Below are 25,867 nucleotides of genomic sequence, written 5' to 3'. Positions count from 1 at the left end.
GGAACAGATGGCTCAAGAGACATGCACAGAAAAAGAGGAACACAACACAAGAGATGAGAGAATTGAGAGGAAATCGTTTCAAAGCCATAGGTAGACGCTGCTTTAAGATTAAGAAAGGCTGAGAACTAAGAAGACTTAGATTTGACCATGTCATTAGCTCTAGCTATTTTAAGCACCTGCTTTGAGGTAACTTTCAGTAAAATAGTAATGATTAAAGCTGAAATACAGGGAATTTTACACAAGGGCAGATAACCTCCCTCTCGTTAGCTTGTTCTTTCAGATTCTGGCACATTCATAGATAAATGAAAACTAGAATCTAGCAGATTTATTGGGCCGTGCAAGCAGAACAGACAGTAAGGCAAAAGCTAATGATACAGCTTGCACATATTTATACAGGACACTCAAAATTCCAGGCAGGCTTTCTCAAAACTAGGCCAGAATTTTTTTTTAACTCATACTTACTCTCTTCTCCTAGGTCACTGTGAGCAAAATTTGCCTTGAGTCGGGATGAAGAGATGCCTGTTTTTTTCTGGAGATACTCAGATGTTCATTCATTCATCCGTTGAGATCAATTTCACAATCTTATTACTAAAGTAAAATTCTTCTCACTTTTCTTCCCTCTCTGCCATAATCTACCATCAGCATAGAACCAAAGATGAAAAATTGTTTTTAAATAACACAACGGTTATATGATTAAGTTGGCATGCTTCCTGATTAAAATACACTCACTCCATTTCCACACTGGTTTTTGTTCCCTCTAATGCAAAAGTAGCCTCAAAGTGATGTTCCAAAGCCACAGAAAAGGACTTCAACAGTGTCATTCGTCACTTGCTTTATTCAGACGCTTGAATGTACCTCTCTCCCCACAGGGCAGGAGGTCTCTCTCTGTACATTTCATTCTTCACAGTAAAGAAAAACCCCATCATTCCCCAAACCCATGAACAAGGGAAACCTTTAGGATTTCTTACTCTGTTACAGAGACAAGAGCCCAGCCATCCAGCATGCTGTTCTCACATGATGCAGCTTCCCACCCCTGCCTATTCTCTCCCCTTTTGTAAAGATCAATAAGATTTAACATCTGCTCATTTTAAGAGAGATATAGTGACCCACACATTAATTTATTTCTAGAACTACAAATAAATAACGCAGTTCTTAAACAAGGACAACTTTCTTTAATGAGGTTATAGGAAGGCTAGACCAGCCAGTGGGTGAGGTCAAGGATCAGACAATTCAGTAGTATGAACGAGGCCTCAGCTTGGACACATCTCGCGTGAATAGTATAGGCAATGACCTACCAACCAACACGCTATTACACAGTCGACTGCTGATAAACTGCACCGAAGGGTGGGTGGCCCGACCTGATGAATGAGGGCGTGAAACTGGAGGCTTAGATAAAACACGTCTGACACCATATATAGCTTCCTCAGCCCTAAGTACTTTGGAGAGAAGCCATGAGCAGCTGGATCAGTCCTCAAACCTCAGCTAAGGATGGATCTTCTTTCTCCCCAACGTAAAACAGCAAGTGCACCTATAAGGTGGAGTTGTCGATAAGAGCTCCCTTCCAACTTTGAAGCATGAGACAGGGAAACAGTCCGAAAGATTTCTAGAGAAACCTGGGAAACAGCCAACCAAAAGCAATTTGAACAGGCCTCACAAAAGAGAAAAATCTGTTGGAGGTCTTACAAAAAAAAACAAAGCAACATTCACAGATCGGCAAAGAAAGGAAACAGGGCAGTGGCCTTTGGACTTGAGGGGAAAGTGCATCAAGATGCTTGAGACTCGGCGCAGAGAGTAAGCTCGGCCTGCGTCTCCCGATGACTCTGCATCAGACATATCCCAAAAGGAGGCTCCAGGAGAGTCCATCGGCCCCCACGACATTAACCGAGGTGAGTGCCCAGTGCGTCCTCCACCAACCTGTCGAACTGCAGCTGGAGCTTCCCACCTGCCCCTCCGCCCCCATGGCCCCGCCGTCTGGCAGTGGCTCTTGGGCTTCACCGCCAGGCACGATTCAGGAGTTTCACCTGCGCCAGTCTCTTAGTGATCATGGTGGCAAAAACCAGGCCAAAGAGGACACTGCTGATTAACACATAGTCATAGTCATCCTTCAGGACGTCAAACTGTTTGGATGGGTAGACTCGAGTTTGGTAAATGTCCAAACCATAGGCCACGACCTGGAAGGCAGAGGGGATGAGAACTCCGTAAGAAAGGCAGCGAGTGATCCGCCACCACCTCAAACTCCAGTGAGAAAGGAAATGGAATCCTCAGCTGTTCTCCCAAGGGTGAAACAAAGAGCAGCTGTCAACCAGGGTGGCTGCGGAGAAGGTGGCACAGGCCGGGCTGTGGGCTTGACTCACCAAACAAGTGGACTCCAGGCCTGAGGGAGCGGTGTAGATACCTCGCATTCGAGAAACTGTCTGGTTGTAGTTGATGAATCGCTCTGCGTGGATCTGTACATCTGGAGAATATGGGATCAGGTTCTCCTCCCTGTAAGACATCAGCCAGGATCGGCGCTCACACTGCTCTAAGGGGATCTCTTGGCTGCCCTGCCCGAGTCCAGGGAGGTTTCCAAGCCACATATCTAGCCTCGGATCTTCCTTCAAGGTCTACTTGCATTAGGTAGTTAAAAATTTAGCAGCTGAATGTTAGGAAGGGCTGCAAGAAAGAAAGCTGTGTGGAGAGTGACAGATCTGGATTCCTACCTTGTTTCTAAATCTAAAACAAATAAGAGACGACCAGTATTCCACACTAAAGGAGGAAAGTCAGGGCCATTTTAAAACCAAAACACTGATGGGGCCGGCCCAGTGGCACAAGGTTAAGTTCGCACATTCCGCTTCTCGGCAGCCCGGGGTTCGCTGGTTCGGATCCTAGGTGCGGACATGGCACCACTTGGCACGCCATGCGGGGGAAGGCGTCCCACATATAAAGTAGAGGAAGATGGGCACGGGTGTTAGCTCAGGGCCAGGCTTCCTCAGGAAAAAAGAGGAGGATTGGCAGTAGTTAGCTCAGGGCTAATCTTCCTCAAAAAAAAAAAAAAACCCAAAACATTGAGCCACTATGCCAGTTCCTGCTCTTCCCCCTAGAGTATCCCAGTCCACATTCCTCTGAAACCCTGCTACCTCCCATGTGTTCCCCAGCTTTAACCTCCCGTCTCTCTCCGGACCATACTCCTCTTTTCCTCACGTGCAAACATAGATCTACTGTCTCCTCACCCTGCCCAGTTCCTCACAACCAAGGGAACAGAATTCAGGATGGAGGCGAGAAAATATGCAGTGATGATGGCTGCAAATACAAAAATTAATACTAACAGTGAGAAGCTATTGGCTTCCCCACATGACCCAGCCCTATTACCTCCCTGACCTCATTTCCTAGTGTCCTCACCACTGGCTGCTCCAGTCACAGTGGCCTCCTGCCCTTCCTCTAACTCACCAGATATGATCACAGGGCATTTGCACTGGCTGCCCTCTACCTGGAAAGCTCTCCTTGGATATCCACAAGGCTACCTTCTTACCTCCTTCAAGTCGTTATTCAAAAAAATCACCTTTTCAGAGGGGCTTCCCCAGGCCACCCTCTGCAATTTCACCCCAACATACCCCTCAACACTTCATAGCCCCTGGCCCTTTTCTATCTTTTCTGCTCAGCATTCACAAGTGCCTGACATAGTATTATTTCACTTGTTTATCTTATTTATTGTCCACCTCATCTCCTCACCAGAATGGAAGCTCCATGAGGACAGAGATGTCTGTCAAACTGGTTCACTGCTACATCCCCAGCCCCGAGCACAGCAGGACAACACACACACAGAGACTGAGGACCAAACTCCATCAACACGTCAGGTTTCTTAAGGTCAGAGCCTTCGGCACTGCCCACAAGGGTCCCACCTGCTTTGTTCTGTTGGGATCTCTGGCCGGCGGGGATCCAGCAAGGCCTTAGGGAGGGAAAGAATTGCTCCAGAAGGCAGCCCAACTGCACAGAAAGACATCAACAGAAGTGAATGGTCACAGTGATCCAATCCCAGATTACAGCTAATTACAAAAATGCCATTATCACAGAAATTTAAAATAGAGTTTCAAATCAAAAAATGGGTCAATGAGGCTCCCTCAAATGGTCAAAAATAATAATCTAATAACACGCAAGGGTCTGAATGAAGGTTCCCACTTTTGAAGATGCTGGTTTCTTCACATATCATCTTGAGACATCGGAAAATAAAGGTCTAGAATCAAGAAATGAATAACGATGAAAGAGAAGAGCACAGACGGCCACTCGGATCTCTTCATCCCTCCCCCTTCCCTCCAGCAACACCTGCCCCGACCAAGCGAGTCCCCTGGCTGTTCACCAACACACGCCGCATGTGCGGCTGCAGCAGCGACGCCGGGGAGGCCCCAGGACCTGGCAACACAAGAGCCCGCTGCTTCCAGGGATGCTGGGGAATAAACTCAGGAAACTGCCGAGAGGGCTGGCCCCCACACACGTGAGAACAAACTGTAATACCAGGTGCCTGGCAAAGCTGAGAGCCCCAAGTGCCGTGGTAAAATCACCAGACAGAGCGGCCTGTTGAACAATCACTAAGTCCTGGACGCAACCATAGAAGGATAAGACCCTAAACCTTGCCAGTTCTGCAGCCCATCAGCACAGACTATGTTAGGAATGGTATCAGGGCTCAAGTTCCCGAGCGAGGTGAAAACGCAGAACTGAGAAAAGAAGTGGTTCTTCAGAAATGAGGATCAAGAGAGACATGTCATCTTTATGGGTGGCAAAGCTGAACTAAGGCACTTTTTCTGCTGAAAGAAAGCCGTCCTCACTAAGCTTCCCTTACAGTGGTCAAACAGGGCTCTGCTCGCAGCGCATCCCTGGCCCTGTCCTTCAGTGCGGCCACCTAAGGGAAGCTGGTCAGAGACCCTCCCCTGGTGACTCACTAAGCAGGTGTCGGCTGGTGATGCCCCGCTCCGTGATGGTGGCTTCCATGGCACTGATGGAGGATGGGAAGATGTAGGACTGTTGGAGGACCTGGGGAAGCTGGGGACGGTCCAGGGAGCTGAAGGCAGTCGCATTGTATTGCTCAGTGCCCTCGTAGAGCTCCAGTGCAGTAAACTCATTACGCCGGGCCTTGGTGTTCCAGTACTGGTACTGCAGAGAGAAGATGTGGCAGCTTGGTACTTGGCTGCTGGTTCAAGCGGAAAGGCAAAATTACCTGGGAAGGCCTCTCTCCACAGAGCTCCCATCCAGGAAGGAAAGAAACCACCCAGCACCCCACCTGTCTTCCTTGAGACCCAGTTTACTCATTTGCAGGGTACTTTTATCAGGCTCTCCAAAGTTCACCTAAGACAAAGGAATTCTCAAGACACTTAGAAGTCAGAATAGAAACAGCTGACATCTGAGTGCTTAGTATGTGCCAGGCGCTGTTCTAAGCTGGACTAGAGGACACTCTTATTACCCTACTTCACACGTGATGCAACAGAGAGCTGAAATAACTAGCTCAAGATTGTACAGCCAGGAAACAGAAGAGCTGGGACCAAACCTCAGCAGGCTGATTCCTGAGCCCAGCCCCCTAACCAGCCCCACTACTGCCAACCAGGAGTTTTGGATCCTAGGAAAACACAAAGCAGCAACTGGTTTCTGGAACAAGAGGCAAGGAAGGGATTTAAGACACAGGGACACCAGCCATAAGCACATGAGCTATGTCACGTCCCTGGTAGTAACACAAGTGTATCTGCCACTCCTTACCACCACCCAGTTCTCTGAGTGCACGATGTGCACGGGGCCCTTGGCTTTCCTCTGCACGGATGAGTGGATGATGCGCCCGGTGACACCGTCCACAAGGAAGATGCCGATGAAGGTGCGCTCATGGTGCACATCTGTGCTCTCTGTCACCACGGCCAGCAGATTGGGGTTCAGGCTCTGGGGAGAGGGAGACAAAAGCTCCTTCAGAACCACAATGGCACATCATGAGCTCCACTCCACTGTGAGCTCCAGGCGGTGAGGCAGACCTGGAGCCCAGCCTGGCAGAGGAATCGGGTTGTCTGGTCAGAAGAACTTCCTATTGAGTTCGCCATCACTGCATTTGTTTAGTGTCCACTGGGGGCTGCACACCAGGCGCTTTGCCTACATCATTTCATTGAATCTCGTAAACAGCCTTACAAAGTAGCTATCATTGGGGCCAGTGCCACGGCCTAGTGGTTAAGTTCAGCACACTCTGCTTCAGTGGCCCAGGTTCGGTTCCCAGGCACAGATCTACATCACCTATTGGCAGCCATGCTCTGGTGGCAACCCACATACAAAATAGAGGAACACTGGCACAGCTGTTAGCTCAGGGAGAACATTCCTTATGCAAAAAGAGGAAGACTGGCACAGATGTTAGTTTAGGGCGAATCTTCCACAGCAAAAAAAACGTAGTTATTACTATCCACATTTCACAGATGAGCAGTCTTCAAGTAGTTAAGCAATTTACACAAGTCAGACACAGTAAATGGAACACAAGATTGTAACTCAAGATACAATACAGGTCTGCCCACTCACTGACCTGAGGACACTGCTCCAGCATCACTCATTCCCTCCACCAGTGCCCTCCCTATCACTAAATCAGTGGATGAGTCTCAGTTCTCGTCTTATTTGACCTACTAGTACCACGTGATCACTCCCTTCTTGAAACACTTTCTCCACCTGGTGTCCAGGACACCTGCTCCCTGGTTTTCCTTCTGCCTTACTGGCCACTCCTTCTCAGTCTCTTCTGTGAGTTCTTCCTCATTTCCCCAATCTCTTGGGCACTTCTGTCTACACTCGCTCTCATGGGGATCTCAGCCAACCTCATGGCTTTCACATCACATATGGGACTGGCAATGCCCAAGTTTACATACCCAGGCCTAGACCTCTCCCTGAACTCCAGCCTTGACCAACAGACTGCCATCTCAGTGTCTCTTCTTAGATGTCTCACCTCAAATTGGACATGCCCCAAAATGAAGCCCTGTTCAACCCCTGCCTAAAACCTGCTCCCCTCCGGCCTCCCCATGCATCAATGTCATACGCCTGGAATCCCTGAGTCATCCCTGACTCCTTTCTCTCTCTTTAACACAAACACAAACATCCTATCCACCAACACAGCCCATCAGCTCTACCTTCAAAAGTACCCAGAAGCTGATCCCTTCTCACCACGCCCCTGCTGCCGAGCCAGTGTGAGGCCGTCATCCCACCTGGATTACCACAATAGCCCCGTCAGTCGGCCTGCTCTCCTCCTTGGCCCTTACAGTCTAGTCTCAACACAGCAGGCCAAAAGAATCTGGCAGACCTTGGTCATTTATGTCACTTCTCTGCTCATAACTTCCCAGTGGCTCTTTGTCTCACTCTAAGGCCAGAGTGATGGCCTGTGATCAGGCCCCAGCACCTCTCTGACCTCAGCAGCATGACTCTCCTCCTCACACACCCTGTTCTAGTCACACTATCCTCCTTGCTGATTTCTGGAAGACTCCAGGCACGCTCTGGCTTTCTGTCTGGAAGGCTCTTCCCCCAGATATCAGATGACTCATTTCCTCACTCCTTCAAATTTCACTTGAGTGTCACTTTCTCAATGAGACTCTCCTTACCCACCCTTGTGAAAATTATACCCCTTCTAAGTCCAGCACTCCCTTTCCTACCCTTGGCTTTGCATCTTTCTATAGAACTGGTCACCCTTTAATATCCTGTATGATTTACCCATTTATTTTCTTATTTGCCTCTTCCAAATACAAGGAAAGCCTCCTAAGGACAGGAAATTTCATCTGTTTTATTCCCTGATGTAGCCCAGGGTCTAAAAGAGTGCCCAGCATCCAGTTGGCACTCAAAAAAATTGCCCCTTCACCTCTGTGATGTTCCTTCTAAAACCCCATAACCACAGTCTAACCATGAGAAAAACATCAGACAAACCAAAATTGAGACATTCTACAAAACACCGACTAGTACTCTTCAAAACTATGAAGGTCATGAAAAGCAAAAACAGATTCAAAAACTGTCAAAGACCAGAGAAAACTAAAGAAACTCGACAAGTAGATGCAATGTGGGATCCTAGACTGGATCCTCGGATAGAAAAGGACATTAGTGGAAATACTGGTGAAACCCAAATAAAGTCTGGAGTTAACAGTCCTGTACCAACGTTGCTTTCTTAGTTTAGACAGATGTACCATGGTTCCCTAGAAGAAACTAGGTAAGGTGTATATAAGGGAATTCTATGTACTATCTTGGAGCTTTTCTATAAATCTAAAATTAAGCCAAAGAAAAAAAGTTTATTGAAAAAAATACTAATAATCTAAAAAATTTGCAGAAAAAATATATATCCAAAAAGCCCTAGGCCTAACTACTATTCTTTTCAACATATCAAAAAACACAAGTATTCCAGTAAATTTTACTTCATAAAGGTAAATTACATAATGAATGTATTTTTCCTAGTACAAGTCAAAAGGTACTTTAGAATTTGTGTTATTTTGGTCCTTCTGAACAAGTAAAGCTGACTACAGCCACGTGGAAGGCATCCATCAATGAAGACTTCAAGTCGACAGCAGTAATAATAATGTGAACCGCGTGACAAACACTGTTCTAATCACGTTGCATGTTATCATTAATCTTCAAAACAATCCTGTGGCATAGGTGCTATGATCCCCACTATGTTGGTGAAAATAGAAGTTGAGGAAGCCTAAACAAATCACCCACGATGGACAGCCAGCCTGCGGCAGAGCCAAGTCTGAACATGGACAGTGCAGCTGGAGACGTGTGCTCCACGGCGCTGCCTCGTGCTTGGTGAGGCAGTGTCCCCGTGAGTTCCTCGGTCGTGTTACCCTGTGCTATTACACTCTTCCTCCAACTCAGTCTCTGCCCTGCCGGAGGGTGCACTTAACGTGCCCTACGACAGTGATTACGTTCTCTCACAGCAAAGTTTTGCTGTCCCCTAGTCACCTCTCCAGCTCCCTCCCTTTACCACTAACCAGAGTGATGGATCACAGAGATATAGTTTCTGATGGATTAACTAAGGTTTAACCCCAGAAAGTTCTATGAGTACTACAAATACTACTAATAATAACAGCTTACATCTATTGGGTAGGGGCCACATGCCAGGCACTATGACTCTCTCATATGATCCACACAACAAACCCAGGAGGGCATATTATGCCTATTTCATAGCCAATAAATTAAGGCTCAAAGGGATTAAGTGACTTGCTCAAAGTCGTGTATCTACGAAATCTCAGAGCTGGGATCAGACACTTGCGCTCCCGCCCTAGGCCAGACTGCCGAGCCGCACCTTGTAGAGCACGCTGCGGTCCCCCATCACGCGGCCCTGCGAGTGAACGTGCTCGCTGCTGCGCTTCCCCTCCACCTGCACGATGCGCTGCACTTCCGGGGGGACGGTCAGCTCCCAGCTCAGTTCAGTGGTGAGATCCTGGGGAGGGGTAAAAAGAGCCAGAAGTTATCATCAGGAAGCTACACTTAGACCTGAGACAGCTGTAGATAGACATGTCCTACAGTCCATTATTTGGGGCCTTTGTGCTCCAAGAAACAGAGATCAGAGCTCCTATGAAAACAGCAATAAAGATCTAGTCTGGGGGCCGACCCGGTGGCGCAGCAGTTAAGCTTGCACATTCCACTTCAGCGGCCCGGGGTTCACCGGTTCAAATTCCGGGTGCAGACCTACGCACCACTTGTCCAGCCATGCTGTGACAGGCCTCCCACATATATCGTAGAGGAAGATGGGCGCGGATGTTAGCTCAGGGCCAGCCTTCCTCAGCAAAAAGAGGAGGATTGGTGGCAGATTTTAGCTCAGGGCTAACCTTCCTCAAAAAAATAAATAAATAACTAAAATAAAATAGCACCCAAAACAAAAAAAAAAATCTAGTCTGTGAAGAAGTTTTGGAACTCTCTGTTTGATTAAGAAAGATACTAAAGCCAATAAGAAAGGAGAGAAATATTCAGCAGCATCCCATCATTGCCAAGGAAAACTTACCACTTATTACTCAAATCTAAGACTCCTGTGTACTGGGCCAGCAGTGCATTACTAAGCCGGCAAGAACCTCAAAACATTACAGGAAATGTTCTTTAGAGTCATAAAAAACCAATAAACAAACCTGAATGGTTAAATACATTTTTATACACCCATACTGTGGAATTACCCAGATCCCTGTGGGGGGTAGTGACTGGAAAGGGGCACAAGGGCCTCCTGGGGTACGGGTACCACTCTGTTTCCTGATCTGACTGCTGTGTACACAAGTGTGCTCCTTTTGTGAAGGGTCACTGAGCCGTAACCTCTGATTTTGCAATTTTCTCAACCTATACTTTAATAAAAAATGGGTTTAACAAAATAATGAACTGGAAAACACACTAAATAAAAAAACAAATTTCATATTAACAAATATAGTCAATTCCATTTCAGTAAGAAAGAATATATATGAACCACATATATACGTGGTCCATGCAGCTATTTATCCAGTACTGCAAATACACAGAAAGGATCGCAGGAAGATGCACAGAGAAGTACTGACAGGAGTTACCTCTGGGGCAGCAGCTGGGCATGGGCTGCTACGGGGTCCTCTGTGAAAGAGTCCATTCACATTTTGCTTGTGTGCTTCTGTATCAATTTAATCTTTTACAATGAGAATGTATCCATTCATTACTTATTTAAATTTTTTGAAATAATAAAAATTTTTATTAAGAACAAAGAAGGCTTCAATGCCATGGGCTCCTGAGAAACGCTAGAATTCACTAAGACATCCCCAGAGAATCAAGTCACCAGTAAATTCACTCAGAGGTCAAAGACTAAGACCACACACGGGTCTTATCTCATGTAAGCTTTGCCTCCTTTGTCTGTCCTTGGCCGTTGTTTACTCCAGTGACATCTTCAGGATTCCACTGATTCATGACACCCACACTCCAGTTTGCTCCCCTCTATCCACAAAGAATTGTCTCTTTCAAGGTCCCTTTTTAATCAAATTGGAAGGTCAATTTTTTTCATCCACAGGGTAAAGAATGTGTTTTCTGGGTAGGCTACTTCCTATACTGTTTACGCTAAAGGTTAGCTGTTACAAAATGTCAGGAAAGGGCACTGCATTTTTACATCAATAACAGCTAAAAACTAGATGGCATTTACCACGTGTCTGGCATTGCTTTATGTGATTTACATGTATCAACTCTCTGAATGCTCACAACAACCCTCGAGGTAGGTACTACCATCATCTTATTTTACAGACAAGAAAATAGAGGACCAGAGAAGTCAGATGCCCAAGGACACAAAGTTAGTAAGTGATAAAGCTAGGCTTCCCAGCCAGGCAGCTGGGTCCAAGCGCTTAACCTCTACACTATAGCGCCTCTCCAAGGCCTTACAGAGAGGACGGGAGAGCCCTCTGCGGAGTACACACCACCAATTACTCCTCTACACAGCCCTGCTGATGAGGCCAAGGCCAGCCCCTTGAGAACCTCAGAACCAGTGTGTATCACTGTTTGCAAGAGTTGGACTCAAGTATGTCAGGGTCACAGTAAATCGATCCTAGTTCTAGAAATAAAATTCAAAGCACGGGGGCCGGCCTGTTGGCTCAGCAGTTAGGTTCGCACATTCTGCTTCAGCGGCCCAGGATTCGCCGGTTCGGATCCTGGGTGCGGACATGGAACCGCTTGGCAAGCCATGCTGTGGTAGGCATCCCACATATAAAATGGAGGAAGATGGGTTAGCTCAGTGCCAGTCTTCCTCAGCAAAAAGAGGAGGATTGGCAGCAGATGTTAGCTCAGGGCTAATCTTCCTCAAAAAAAAAAAATTCAAAGCACACATTCTATCAAGTGTAGATCAATAACATCATCTTCACATAGAAAGTACTTTCAGTCAATCACCATTCCCACCTCCCAACTTCCGAAGAATGGAGAAGAACGTCCCATCTCTCTGCTATAGAAAAGGAATGTGGAATGAGACCTCCACGAGGCAGAGACAAAGTCTATGGTGCACTGCTCTTCTCATAGCACCTAGAACTATGCCTGCCACGTAGTAGCTGCTCAATAAATATGAAAATGACTGACTTTGAATCAGACGCTAGAATTATGCTGATCCAAGTTTACAACAGAAGAAATAGTATAATTCACTTTCTGGCCAAATAACCAGAACACCCACATCCCTCCTACAAAGGGTCCTGCCAGGATGCCCCTTGCCTACCTTTCGAAGTCGATAACCACATAGCCGTCCCTGTTCTGCATCCACCAAATAGAAGAAGATGGAAGGGGCGAGCTCATGTAGCTGTCGTAATACATTTCGAGTGGCTGGGAAAGCTGTGACCTTGAGAACCAAGAGCCCAAGAAAAGGGTTTACGGAAAAGGAATCTGTGAGCACAGTTTCTCAAGACCCATTATTGTTTCCCATCAAAGAGAGCCTTAAGAATAAAACAGCAAATCTTAAATGAATTAAAGTCTACTGAACTCAATTAGGGTTTAAATTTAGTCCTGTTTAGGCCCTGAGTTTTCACAAATGCAGAAAGAGCACTCAAGTTGCTTAGAGATGCCCTTGAAGCCCAAACGTGTCCTGCCTGCAGACAGCTCCATCTCTGGTCCACTAGCTGCTGTCTGACCACTCCTCCCCCCACTCGACTCCACCTGGATGTTCTGCAGCCACTCTGAGGATGTCGTACCTTGTACTCATCATCTATCAACAGCAGCACCTTGGCATAGTCTTGATCCATGATGGGGAGAAGCAACGACTGCAAGATGGGGCGCTTCAGCACTGGGGGAGCCACCTGACTCCACTTCCCAAAAATGGGATTGAAGACATAGAGGGAACTCATTCCCGTCTCCTGAAATGGGCAAACTGTCAGACTCCCCCAACACGAAAAGGATGCAAATCCTAAGGGCAAATCTGGAAAGCTCAACGATGAGTTCCCTAGTCTTTGCCCTCTGTGTGGAAAATAAAACCTTGGCTGAAGGTGAGTGGTCCCCAAGGGTAATGCGTCAAAAGGATAAACGTCCAACTGCCGCTAGCTCCAAAGCTACCCGAGAACTGGATGTGCCGAGAACAAAGCAAAAGGTCAACTGAGAATTCAGCAACCCTAGGGCACATGCCTGCAGAATGTCTACCAAGCCCCCTCTCCACTGACACGAGAAGGAACCCACAAAAAGCTGTCTGATTCTGGGGGCAGAGCTATAAAGAGCTTTGTGTTCTGCCCTCCCTCAGCTAGAGAAAACAGTCATCCAGCTCCGAGCAGCCGCTTGTGTTTGGGAAGAAGCAGAGCTGGCTCACTGTGGCTCTGGTGACGTCACACCACTTTACAATCAATTCCACATCAGTCTCGGATGGGTCCTCCACTCAGCCAAAAGCCAGGAAGAAACAGCTCTAACCCTGAACAACTGACTTTAACTCACAGAATTCCAAAGGCCTAGGATAAACTTTAAGTTACAAAACACCAAAAAGCCACACCCACTTTGGCTCATATCAGAGGTGGCCGGCCTCACCTTGTCCTTTACCAGGAGGGTACACTGCGGGGGGTGCGGGAAATGGGCCGTAGTCCTCTGGACCATCAGTTTAAAGGAGGAGTCTGGCTTGACGTTGGGCAGATACTGTTTCCACAGGATGGTGCCAGAGCTGCTCTCAATGCCAAAAAGCTGCAAGATAAACAAGTAATTGGCTCACTACTAGAAAGACAAACCAAAGAACTGATTCCATCCCTGAACATTAGAGCCAGCGCAATCCCTACCAAAGGTTCTTTGTGTTCCACTCCCGGAACCTCAGAAGGTTTGGGACCTGGGGCTTCAACCCCTCTCACCTTGCCTGAGGCTGTTACCATCACCATCATCTTCTGGAGGTTGAATTCATCCCTGGCCAGGGTGTCAATGTTGATCTCATTCTTAACCTGACTTCGGGGCTTCCGAGCATCATAAAACATTTTCCAGAGGTGGGACGTCCACGCCTGCAGCAGGATGAGCTGGGAGGAGAGGCGCTTCAGGAACATCCCCAGCAAGCCGTCTGGTGTCAAGGAAAAGGTAATGCAACTGAGGCTCACACCTCATCAGACTAGGTGTTTCCAGCAAGAAAGTATTTGCTTTTCCTAATGAGGGAGCTCTCCCTCTCAAGTCATCCACACCCGAGGCTACAAGCCCAAGGGGCAGTCCTGTATCTGAGGCCAAGTCTCACACTCAGGTGCAGCCATGCAGGAACTTCCAGAACCTACTCACCTGGCTCTTAGGACTTCACCTGCCTGGAATCTTGGAACAGGAGACTAAGGGGTCAGGGAGCAGCCATGCAGGGTACAGCCACGCTGTGCATGTCTCCACCACAGCCCCACATCCAGAATGGCCAGAGGAAGGCTTCTGGGTGCCATGACAAGACCACAAGTGGGAGAGGTGTGGGGGTGCAGGGGTGCAGATATATGTGTATCATGAACAGGTACTTCCACCTCCCACTGCGTCATTTCCACTTTGTCACCTGTTTAACCTGCATTCAAGAGACCTACTTGCAGCCAATTCCCAGGGCGATCTCATTCACTCTACCCCTGACTACATCAATGAGGCCACCACCCTCAAATCTCCATAGAGTAGATGTGGTCACCGAAACAAGGTAGCACAGTAAAGACCATGGCCTCTGGAGTCTGGCAGACCTAGATTAAAATCCCAGCTCCACTATTTACTAGCTGGGTGACCTTGGGAAATGTACTTAACCTTCTGGCCTCTGGTTCCTCATCTGTAAAATGGCATGTAACCCGCAGGGCTGTTGCAAAGATTAGACCACATGATGTACATACAGGATTTCGCGCAGTGCAGGGTAAGTGGCAGGCGCTCACTGAAGAGGAGTAGTGCCTTTGCTTATCCTAGTTTCCATCAACCTCAGCTCAAGGAAGAGAAGTGAGAAGCAAACAGGACAAGTCACAGGCACAGCAGTCCACACACGTGGTATATACCTCGTTGATGCAAGTCAGGAAAAACAACTAATTAACCAAAAGCTAGGCGTTCGGGCAGGCAACGAGCAACAAGGCAGCAGCAAGCAGATTTTACCTTGAATTGCTGGATCCAGGCAGCAGAAATAAATAGTAAAGTCAAATTAATCCTCAGCTTAAGAAAATTTGCAATGCCTAGCAGGGTGCCTGGCCCAGAACAGGCCCTCAGTAAATACCTGTTGGATAGCTAGGTGAATGGACAGAAGACAGAGAGGTGAGAGGCAGGACTGAATCAGAACAGAGGGAGCCAAGTTGATCCCGGGTGTTGGGACTGAGGCCCACTTCAGAGGGCACTGGGCTCTCACCACAACACCCACACCAGCCCAGTCACGTCTGCTCGGAAGCTGTGGCTGTTGCTTTGGGCACAATGGGTACACAGTGCCTGACAAATTTTAGGCACTCGGGCAACGGCAGCTCTTACTACACTGAGTGCACGTTCTTCTCCCTTGTGCTCCTTCCCTTGAGGGAGTCACAGGTCACTCCTTTCGGAGAAGAGAATGGTTACATAAACCATATGGGCACAAATGCACTGGAAACTGGTCGCACAGCTAGTTCAGAACAGACTGGCAAAATGGCTGCACCCAGGAAGTCAGGGGGGCCCTGAGACAGCATCTGTTGGGGTCCAACTAACAAACCCACTCCCAGAGCACCCCCTCCAGCAAGTCTGCTGTCCCAGCCTCTTCGGTTCCTACCTGCCTTCTTGCCAAATTCTCCTTCCAGCTCAGCCTGTGCCCCTGTCAGGGGGAGATCCACCATCTCGAGGCACACCACCTCTGCCAATGACTCCTCACGGCTCCACAACACCACCTTCCCTGCTACAGAAACCATGGTTACAAAAGCTAGGCCTGCCTCCCCCATCTTCTGGAGGGACTCTTCTGGGTGGCTCAGGGATCTCCATCACTCTTGTGTAAAAAGAGAAATGGCAGAGCAAAGGGCTGGATTCAATAGGCCGAGTGAGGAAAGTTCTATACCTCACCCTAGAATGCTAAGAAATTACTCAAGACCCAGTGGCATACAGCTCTGGAAAAAATACTCAGGGTATACTTGAATGTTTCCAGAAGCCTATCCACAGCCCCAAAAATATAGCCTGATCGGAACTCATAGATAGGCCTAAAAAAAAATGGATTGAATGAGGTCTGCTCACCCAGCTGCTGCAGGAAAAGTAGCAGATGGTCCTCTGTCTGGACCAAGGCCCGGTAGCCCACTGAGTCATCCTTCTTCAAGAACACCTGGACGCACAGCTACAAGCCAAACGGTCAAGACCACTGCAGTCAGTGAGAGTCCATACGCCTCCCAGAGCACCCGACCCTGAGATTCATGGCATCAGGAGTTGTTAGAGGTCCAGGTCACGGCACTATTTGACGTGTAAACAACACAGCCATTACCTGGACTCCAACATGAAAGCACGCATTCACAGAAGCCAACACAACAATGTGAGCTAGAGGTGTGAGCCACAGCCCAGCTCAGATCTCTCCATGGGGGAGCCTGAGCACTTCTCGGGTACCATGTCGCTCATCATGCTCCAATTACACCCCACAAAGCAAACAGGAAGCCAGCATTAGATTCACAGCTTAGAGATGAAAAAGCCAAAGCCCAGAGAGGCTGAGGAACACAACCAAATGGGCACAGAGGTAAAATCAGGCTGCGATGAAGAGTGCAGGGTGGGGTTAACGACCTCTCACTAGCTCTGTGACTAGACAGGGCCCTGAATCTCACGAGGCACAGTTTCCTCATTTGTAAAACCAGGGCAGTAATAAGTACTTCACGAGACTGTTGAGAGGGTTCAGCCAATTAGAGCATAAAACACAGCATGCTGCCTGGCACAGTGAGCACTTGGCAGAAATACGACCTGCTCTTGCTGTTAGTTACAGGGATTTATGACAAGTTAGTGGCTCAGGAGGAACCAGGGCCCATGTCCAGAGAACCCGATTCCAGAACCCATGGCTGTGACCTGGCCTGAGGAAAGGGAGCCCCACAGTGAGAAGCCCAGAGGGCAGAACCTGAAGACAAAGGCTCCGACTCACCCGCTCGGGCCGCGTGCCCTTCTGTTCCAGGCTGAAGGTGATCGTAGTGTCGAGCAGCCGCCGACCCGTCTCCACTAAGTAAAGGTTAATGGTGTAGGTCTGGTTGAAGCAAACCAGCGAGTCCTGGGGGTTCAGAAAGCATGGGTCAACTGGAGGGATCCCCCAGAGCACAGTAGCCAAGGAAGTCCAAGAGCTAGGGGGCAGAGACCCTAGAGAAGGAGCCGGGCCAGGAGAGGAAACATATGCAAAGAAGAATCAAAGAGAAAAGAAAGGTGACTCCTGAGGCAGAAAGAAGGTGCCTGAGGAAGCAGGTGGAATCACAAGCCCCACACTGCTCAGAGGAGCCAGCGCAGGGCAGCAGAGCCCTCCCAGAGAGGGCGAGACCGGAGGCAGGGCGACCACAAAGCCCTCGGGAGAAGCTCATAAGGGCCCCACCCCCGGCTTCAGATTACCATTCAGCTCTACCTGCCGGGACCCCCACAGGAAAGGGGGAAACTGAGGCCTCGAGGAGAAAGTGGCTCAGAACAGATTCTACGGATTCTGCTTCCCAATCTCCCAACCGAAAACAATCAAGACACACGATTGAAGTCACAGGACTGAGGAACCCCTCCCAAGCCTGGGAACTCAGGGGGCCTGCTCACAGCCTACGCTGCTCCCCAGCTTTCTTAGGTGGCCTCCTGCCCCTCCAGGTCTGGCACAGTACCCAATGCCACACTCTACCTGTGGACTTGGCTTCTCCGAAAAGCTCCCCACTGACCCATCTTCAGAGCTGCCAGGTTTCTGCTAGGGGAAAGAGAAGGACAGAAACAGGCAGTTCAGCCAAAGGGTCACTTGTCACTCACCAAAGTGAAGCTTCCACTTTCACATCTTCTCAGCACTCGGAAGAAGCAAAGCTCATTCCTTGCTCCTGCCCACAAAGCCTCTGCAAACCTTAACAGACCCAGACAAAAGCGAGGCTGTCACATGAAGGTCCCATTCCCAGGACAGAGGGGTGTGCAGAAAGCTCTATAAATGCAGTGAGAACTTATTTCTCAACAGCCTCCTGCCCTCTGAGTTCAACTGACCAGGCGAATATGCCCACACTTTTGGTTCTCAGGGCTCCTGGCAGAGAGAAAGGAAGAAAACCCCAAGTGCCAATCATTCTCAACACTCACCGCTTCATTCCGACAGGTCATGACTGCAGCTACCGTCTTCTCCCCGGTGGTGGCAAAACTCACTAGTGCAGTCTGGGGGAAAAGCAGGGCATCAGTTCCTAAACGGGGCCTGTACTCGCCAGCAGCCTTGCAGAGGGTCACCTCTACAGGCCTTGGAGTTGAAAGTGCTCCCAACTTCGGAGCATACAGGCCAGGGCATCTGAGAGCAGAGGGAGGCCCCGGTTGTATCCACAGCTAAAAACAGGCCTCTCCCCTACCTCCAACACAGGCACAGATCAATCGTAAATCCCACACTGCTCTTAGTACCTATAGGGAAGCTGTAATTAATATCCCCACTTCCCTGTGGACTCAGAGGAAGGCTCTAGCCTTAATCTAAAGATCCTTTGTAGCTCTCAGAAGAAGTATCCCATTTCTGCTCAAAGGCTAACCCCTCTCCAATCACTCATGGAAAGATGTCTTCTGTCTTGAGCAAACATCTCCAGCTTCAAAGGAAGGGACTTCTAGCTCCATGTCTTGGCTAGATCCTCCTGAATCCTAGCAAACCATGCTGCCTGCAGTTACCTGCGGGAAGTTTTTGAGCAGACTCAGCTCCCCGTGATGGTAGTACAGCAGAGCATAGTGGCTTGGGGACAACTGCAGGAAGAACTGGGCCCGAGAAGGATCCACAGGGTTGGGCTGTGTGGGCAGGACCCGAGGTTGGAATCCACTTGCAAATTCTAAGTCAAGAGACTGGGAGGCAAGGAGGAAGAGGATTAGGGCTAGAAGCCAAGGAGTCACTGATCCATCCCAGGCTTGCATCCTCTGCCCTACTTTGCCAGTGAAAGTAACTAGGCCATGGCATGTGGCTCCAGAAGCTCCCATTCAGGTTCTCCAAAGAGGAGAGCGGCCCACTTCCCCTTACACTAGTTCGGCCAGAGGCCTGACCGCCCAACTACTACCAAGTCTCAGGAAGGAAACAGTGACACTGGGAGAAAGACTGCTCTGAGCAGCAAGGGCCTGCCTCAGGGCCGGGGAACCAGCAGGAGCCTCACCTGCAGGGGGATCTGCCTCAACTCCCACTCCGTCTCCAGGGCCAAGGTGTGGAGGGAGCGTGAGCTCGGGTCAGGGCACACCAGGACAGCCTCGTCCACCACACCACACGCTCCGGTGAGACTTCGCAGCCAGGGAGTCGAAACCCTGACCTATGGGAAAGACAGCTTAACAGGAGGCCCGTGAGGGTTTCTACACTTCCTCTCAGCTCAGCAGCCACGTCACCGCCAGGTCCCACTGGGGGCCTGAGCACAAAGGTTCTTCACAGCTGGTTCCAAAGGAGTTCTTCCCGCACCCCAGCCTCCCGAGCACTCCAAAACTAGAGAGAAATCACAATTTCCTTTCTGGTTACTGGAGAAATATACCAGATCATTTTTAATAGGTGACACTTCAGATAGACATTTCTCTACTGTATTTGTCATGTGTGCTTTCTTATCATTGTTTTACAGTATTATCTTGCAAGATCCTTGCAGGCAATGAAGAGATCTATGCAATTTTCTTAGCCACCTCAAGAGAGCACCATGTGCAAATGTGAGGGCTTTAAATAAATGCTGGATGAGAAGACAGCCTCCAAGTGACCAGAATCAGGGGCCATAAATGGCTTTTGCACCTGCCCAGTCGAATTCCCTGGTCCTCAGTGCAAAGAAGAGCTCTCTCTGTTCCCCTCCTCGACTCACAAGGCTCCTCGAGGCAAATGCCTGACCATACCTGCTGAACAATCTCTCCATCTTCCACATTAAACTTGACAATGTTCACATGGCTGAAGGGAACAACTCCAAGGGCCCACACCACCCCAGAGCCATAGGAATACACCATCTGGTAATGGATGCTGTCACTGAGAGAGAGAAGAAAAGCAGAGAGCAACAGCTTTAGCCATAGGACAGGACTATCCTCAGGGGTCCTCCAAAACCAGGCTGCCAGATGTCACAAACTAGCAGTCCCTAAACAGGGTTTGTTTAGCTCTCAGTTTACTTGCTTTTTTAAGTTTGAATTACCTGTCAACATTTGGAACTGAGATTTTACATGTAAAAATCAGATTTCTAGCTTTTCTTAAAAAGTAGGATGTGGCAACACCAGGCCTACCTACATTCTCATAGGGCACTAATGAGCCAATCAGCTGAGTAAGGCCGCCCCCTCGAGGTACGCCAGGCACACTGCAGTTCCCAAGAAGGCCCACGGGGCCTGCTTTGCTCCTGGATGCTGTGCACTTGGCCAGATAGGAGTTTGAGTTTGGGGTCCCTGCTTTAAACTCTGAAAATGGCCACACGTGGTCTAAGCAGATCCTTTCCTTTCCTCCCTCCCTCCTGTCCTCTGCTTCAATGCTTCCCACCAGTAGGAGCTCCAGAAACCATTGCAAACCTCACGCAGCTCAGGCTCTTCTTGAGTTGTTCTAACCTTACTATGAATGAAAGGCTCAGTCTGACGTGAACTAGAAGTCAAAAGGTCCAAAGTGCTATGACCACAAGCGTGGAGCCACTCCCCTGGCTTCACTGGCTCCAGTGCCCAGCTGGAGTTTTCTCCTCACTGCGAAGGAAACTCCAAGGGGAACCACGGCCTTTGAGTTCAGGCCTAGATCTAATGAGCACAACACACTACCCATAATGCCAACATAAGGTAAGCCTGAATCAAAGGAAATGCTTCCACCTTCAAGGAGAAAGAGGGGCTTATAGAGGGGGACCAGGTAGCTGGCACCTGGTGGGAAGGCAGCCTCACCTTTCTGGGAGATGTTCCACCCACTTGAGATGCCCACTGGAGAGGTGATGGAGGGCAAGAGTGGTCTTCTTCAGGACCGCAATGTACCTCACTGACTCCTGCAGACCCACCAGCCCGAGTGCCTGGAAACTGAGCACACATACAGAGTGAGCACTGCCCAGCACTCCCAAAGCCTCAGGCTAGAGGAGACAATCCAGACCACTGCCACCACTATAGCTTGGTAGATACGAAATACAGGCTTTAGGTCAAACACATCTGGATCCTAACCCCGGCTCTGCCTCTAGTTAGCTGACTTGAGAGACTACACATTCAACCACTCGGCTACACTGCTTCCCTAAAATGCCCTGAATCTCCTAAGGATTGTTCCTCCCTTCCACTAGGACTTCACAGCAACCAGGCCAACCCTCTACCATGGCACCCATCAGACAGTACTGTCGTGACTGGTCTACATGTCTGCCTCCCCCAACTGACAATGAGTTCCGGGATGACAGAAACTCTCTCACGTCCACATGTGTGTTCCCACTGCCTGGGGGCTCACCAAGCATTTACCAAATGAATTACGAGTAAGATAATGCTAACAATCCTACAATTTAAACAACTTTAGTAAAGATGGAACAGTAGCTCAAGCTGTTCTCTAAACATAAAATTAAAACCCTGGAAGTTTCATATTATGTTGTTATACCTAGAACACTGCAAAGGTCTCAATTCATGTAAGATTAGGACAAGCATTCAAGTAAAGAATAAATGCTGCCCCTCACAGAGAGCTCTGCATCTAACAGGTGCAAAATAAGTGCTGGCTGAGTAAATGCACGTGTTCCATAACCTCAAGAACAGCAAAAGCTGAGAATCTGGTGCTCTTTGGCTCTGTAGGCATCCTTGAGGGAAAAGCCAAAAGGCCTGGAGTTGCTGTCCATGCAGATCTGTGTTCCACCAAAGCCTGGAACCAAGCCAAGATGAAATACAGCTTCTTCCCCTCTACCTGCCACTGTCCAAGGTAATCTCCCAGTTCAGGCCCCCGATGTTAGTCTCCCAGGAACGCATGATCCGGCCTCCGTTGGACACAGTGATTGCGTCTAGAAGAGAAAAGACCACGGTGGAGGCATCTCCCAAACTCATCAGCTGAGCCTCCTAGGGCCTGGGAGCAGTGCCTCACCTCTGATGCATGAGTGCAAACAGAAGCTATCTGCATACCCGTCCCTTCCTGTTGGGAACACCCCTTCTCCTTTCCCTACCAGCCCCTGTAAAAAGGAAGGAACCAAGACACAGGGAGACAGAGCAAACATCACAATAGAGACAGAGCCAGACTCCACTTACCCTGTCCGTAGAGCAGCATGGCGTCCACAGCCCCCTCTGCCGTGCCCTTGTCAACATGGCGCCACACTGAGAGACGTGAGAGTCAGATGTTACTATGAACCGGAGAGAGGTACCCAAGATGACGAGTAGGGGAGAACTGAAGGGGTCTGCATTTGCATAGCAGCGTCCAACTTTATTTCAAGGGAGGAAAGGATTACAGCTAACTGGCAATGACCCACTCCCACTCACTGAGTAATGAGGGGAGGTGGGGTTGAGAGGAGCCACTACTGCACCAGTCTGAGGTCCCGGCGCTTCCTGCCCCCACCCACTACCATCAAACGTACAAATGGACAATAACAAGATTAACAAAATCCATATGATGTACAAAATTAAAAAAATAGTGATGAAAAAATAGTGATTGTAAATTATATTTCCATGACTTTAGTGCCTGAAAACATCCATAAAAGCAGTATAAGCAATTTAAGGAGCATATCCAAATCTTAACTGCAAAATAGGTTAATGTGTTTTTGCAGCAGTATCTTATTTAAGAATACTCAGGACCTGGACTGAGGGAATGAACTACAACAGCCAGTTATAGGAGTATCTTCAATACTCAAAGATGACAAGACAGAAAAAAAAATTAAAGGTATCAGAATCCAGTAAGAGATCCATCTTTTGGCCAACTTGTCCCTAATCTGGGAATCAGTTAGTAGCCGTCACAAGCCACACGCCTTCTGGCTCCACCATGGTCAGCCATTCTAGCCCAAACTAACGTCTACACAGTTCACTCACAGATCTCTCCAGTCCGAGAATTTAATGCTGCAATCACATTCTTCTCTGTGGCCACAACCAACTTCTTGGATCCAGGAGAAAACTCCAAGGAGGCAAACTTGAGCTTCCCAACATACTGCTGTCTCCTGAGGAAAAGAGAACAGGGAAATAAATGTAAGAGGCCCAGGGGCCGGCTGCATGGCCGAGTGGTTAAGTTCGCACACTCCGCTGCAGCGGCCTAGGGTTTCACTGGTTCAGATCCTGGGCACGGACATGGCACCGAACGTTAGGCCATGTTGAGGTGGCGTCCCACGTGCCACAACTAGAAGGACTTGCAACTAAGATATACAACTATGTACCGGGGGATTTGGGGATATAAAGCAGAAAAAAAAAAAAAAAAAAGATTGGCAACAGTTATTAGCTCAGGTGCCAATCTTAAAAAAAAAAGAGGCCCCAACCATCACTGCACACAATGCTTTGGAAAAAGGCAACTGCACAAATACATGAGGTTATCACCATTGTATTAGAAATGTTTGTTAACAAACAAATCTGACCAAAAGCAAGATTTCTATGCAACGTAGTCAGAAGCAAAGGGAACAAGAAGAGAGAGTACACCCCAATAGATGAGAAACGCAACAGTCTTCCTTCTAACTACAAGCACATGTTTGGCTTAAGTGACACCCAAAAGACCACATGGGCTAAATCCTACAAGAACATTACAGTCCTCTCTGCATTCATTAGTCGTGGGACTGGACACTCATGTTACACATGAGAGAAGAGCCACAAACCCTGTTCTCGATGAGCATACAACACAAATTTCCCTTCTACTTTCACTGACCTCTGGAGAAAAAATCATGCAAATTTCCCAACAAAACTCCATAGATTGGGTCAGGTCTTTTATTCTCTACAGCCTTTTCTAGCTCACACCATGTTTGGGATCTATTTGACTCATTATTCATATCTTCCTTGGAATATATCCCATCACTTTCAACAGTCTTATCTAAGCATAAAGGGAACATAATAGCTTTGCATGGCATACTATCAAGTACACAGGAGGTGCTTGCACATTATTTTTAGTTAAGAAATACCTCAATCTCTAACAAATTCAACACGCATGACATTTACACTGAATTTCTCTTGTCATGATACTGTTTGGTCTACTTTTCTAAAAAAGAAAAAACTAAGCCAGTGGTAGAGAGACAAGCTCACACGACATTTGACAGTTTCTACCTACATTTTCACATCCTTTCACACCGTATCCACTGAACACGCTGAAGTACGTAAAACAAATATTATTACTCTCATCTTACAGGGAAGTAAATGAAGTTCCATTGAGGTCAACCAACTACTGTCAGAACCAGAACACAAAACTAAGACCTCACTCTAAATCTCATGCTCTCTTTGAAAATACCGCTGTTTTCTATCTGGACTATAAAAGTAATGCCTGCTCAGTGTAGAAAACATGAAAAATATATAAAAGTATAAAAAAAAGGAAATCAAAAATGCCTAAAATACCACCACCATAAACTTTTTAATGTTTTGGTGTATTTCCTTCTATTTATTTTTCCATTTGTAAATTGCATATACCCAGTATTCCGCTAAATTGGAATACCATATGTTTTGCACACATGTAATATATACATATTATATCATTTGCCCACATCATTAAAAATGTGACTTACGTTGCATTTGTCACGTTGTCTTATATCACATACTTATACGTCTGCCCCACTGGACTGAGCTCCTTCCCATCTCTGTATCCACAACATCTAGAATATCTGGCCCACCACAGGCACTCAACAAATATGTGAATCAATTTGTCTGAGACACAAAAGACTTCAGAGAGGAGAAGATAGCTCAGCTGGGCTCTGAAGAATAAAGTGTTCCCTGATTAGTAATAATAATAACGATTACTGATTGCACTCAAGGAGCCAGGTGTTGTGCTAAGTAATCTAAAGGAATTATCTCATTCATCCTTACAACTACTGTAGGCAGTAGTGAACTATTTGTAAACCCATTTCACAGATGAAGAAACAGGCACAAAGCGGCTAAGTCAATTCCCAAGATTACAAAACCTTTAAGTGGCAAAATTTAGATTCAAACAAAAGCAAGTCAATTCCAGGGCCTAAAGGAAGGGCTGGGTAAGTGAGAGAGTGGGTGAATGAATGAATTAATGAATGAACGCCACCTCCGGGATGATGTGAGTCGTGGATGGCCCTGAGTTGGAAGGGAGGGGAGACGACTCAATTTAAGACTTCATAAAGCCCAAGGTCCTGTGCACATGCCCAAGAGATGCCAATTCGAGGAGGGATGAGAGCTCACTGAAGGCTGTCGACCTCTGACACACACTGGCTCAGAAACCTGACGGTCACAGAAACCGGGCCCGACGGGGGAGGCGGGCACAGCGACCTCTGACCAGACCCCGGAGCGTGCCTGAATGGCAGGGCCGCCTGCACCAGCTTGCAACCTGTACAGTCACACAGGGACCGGCTTAGAAGACCCCCCAACGCTTGGTTGCATGCTCTGCTGTCGCCATCTTAAAACTCTTAATTTTTGAACCAGGGATCCCACATTTTTATTCTGCACTGGGCTCCTCAAGTTCTGGAGCCAGTTCTGCCGTAAGATAACCCCCCGCCGTGAGCAGACAGAAGACAGGTACTGGGAAAATAGCCACATACTTCCCGAAGAGGCCCCACACCTACGCACCAATCAAATTTGCCCACTTGGTCTTCGTAGACCGCGGCTGCAGGGACAAGCAGGGCAGCCCACAACCACAGCCGGGAAGCTGCCGCCGCCGCCATGATGGAAGCCCAGCCCCGCCCGCCGCCGTCCCGGCGTGCACCGCGCCGCAGGCTCCGCCTCCGCAGAAGCGTAGAGTTGGGACCGCACGCGAGGCCCTGGGTGAGGAGCTCAGGACTCGAAGTTCCCCGGACGCGCGGGAAGTCGCCCTGGAGACCCGGGGAAGAGCGCA

The 25,867-nt window shown here is 48.3% G+C and overlaps 1 protein-coding gene across 13 annotated transcripts in view; it reads right to left on the bottom strand.

Moving 5' to 3' along the window:
- The window catches only part of EMC1 (ER membrane protein complex subunit 1), a 31,005-nt gene extending 5,251 nt beyond the window's left edge, over positions 1–25,754 (bottom strand). For 3 of the 13 annotated variants that reach the window (XM_070510883.1, XM_070510882.1, XM_070510877.1), the window contains exons 1-21: positions 25,603–25,754; positions 22,918–23,042; positions 22,147–22,212; positions 21,812–21,905; positions 20,833–20,961; positions 19,828–19,954; positions 19,122–19,271; positions 18,652–18,819; positions 18,091–18,162; positions 17,657–17,719; positions 16,937–17,059; positions 16,057–16,153; positions 15,605–15,727; positions 13,746–13,945; positions 13,435–13,584; positions 12,618–12,779; positions 12,149–12,268; positions 9,260–9,397; positions 5,722–5,895; positions 4,914–5,124; positions 3,879–3,963 (exon numbers count right to left, since the gene is read on the bottom strand). In XM_070510883.1, the coding sequence (XP_070366984.1) occupies positions 3,879–3,963; positions 4,914–5,124; positions 5,722–5,895; positions 9,260–9,397; positions 12,149–12,268; positions 12,618–12,779; positions 13,435–13,584; positions 13,746–13,945; positions 15,605–15,727; positions 16,057–16,153; positions 16,937–17,059; positions 17,657–17,719; positions 18,091–18,162; positions 18,652–18,819; positions 19,122–19,271; positions 19,828–19,954; positions 20,833–20,961; positions 21,812–21,905; positions 22,147–22,212; positions 22,918–23,042; positions 25,603–25,697 (2,672 nt within the window). In that variant the 5' untranslated portion in view covers positions 25,698–25,754. Of the gene's footprint in view, positions 1–815; positions 2,172–2,354; positions 2,485–3,878; positions 3,964–4,913; positions 5,125–5,721; positions 5,896–9,259; positions 9,398–12,148; positions 12,269–12,617; positions 12,780–13,434; positions 13,585–13,745; positions 13,946–15,604; positions 15,728–16,056; positions 16,154–16,936; positions 17,060–17,656; positions 17,720–18,090; positions 18,163–18,651; positions 18,820–19,121; positions 19,272–19,827; positions 19,955–20,832; positions 20,962–21,811; positions 21,906–22,146; positions 22,213–22,917; positions 23,043–25,602 lie in introns of those variants that run through there. The other 10 variants (XM_070510878.1, XM_014854741.3, XM_070510880.1 and 7 more) reach the window with 10 other exon arrangements.
- Between the last annotated feature and the right edge of the window lie 113 nt (positions 25,755–25,867).

The sequence above is a fragment of the Equus asinus genome, chromosome 5 (genome assembly GCF_041296235.1).
Source record: "Equus asinus isolate D_3611 breed Donkey chromosome 5, EquAss-T2T_v2, whole genome shotgun sequence".
NCBI classification, from domain to species: Eukaryota; Metazoa; Chordata; class Mammalia; order Perissodactyla; family Equidae; genus Equus; species Equus asinus.
This window is presented reverse-complemented; position numbering and strand designations above follow the sequence as displayed.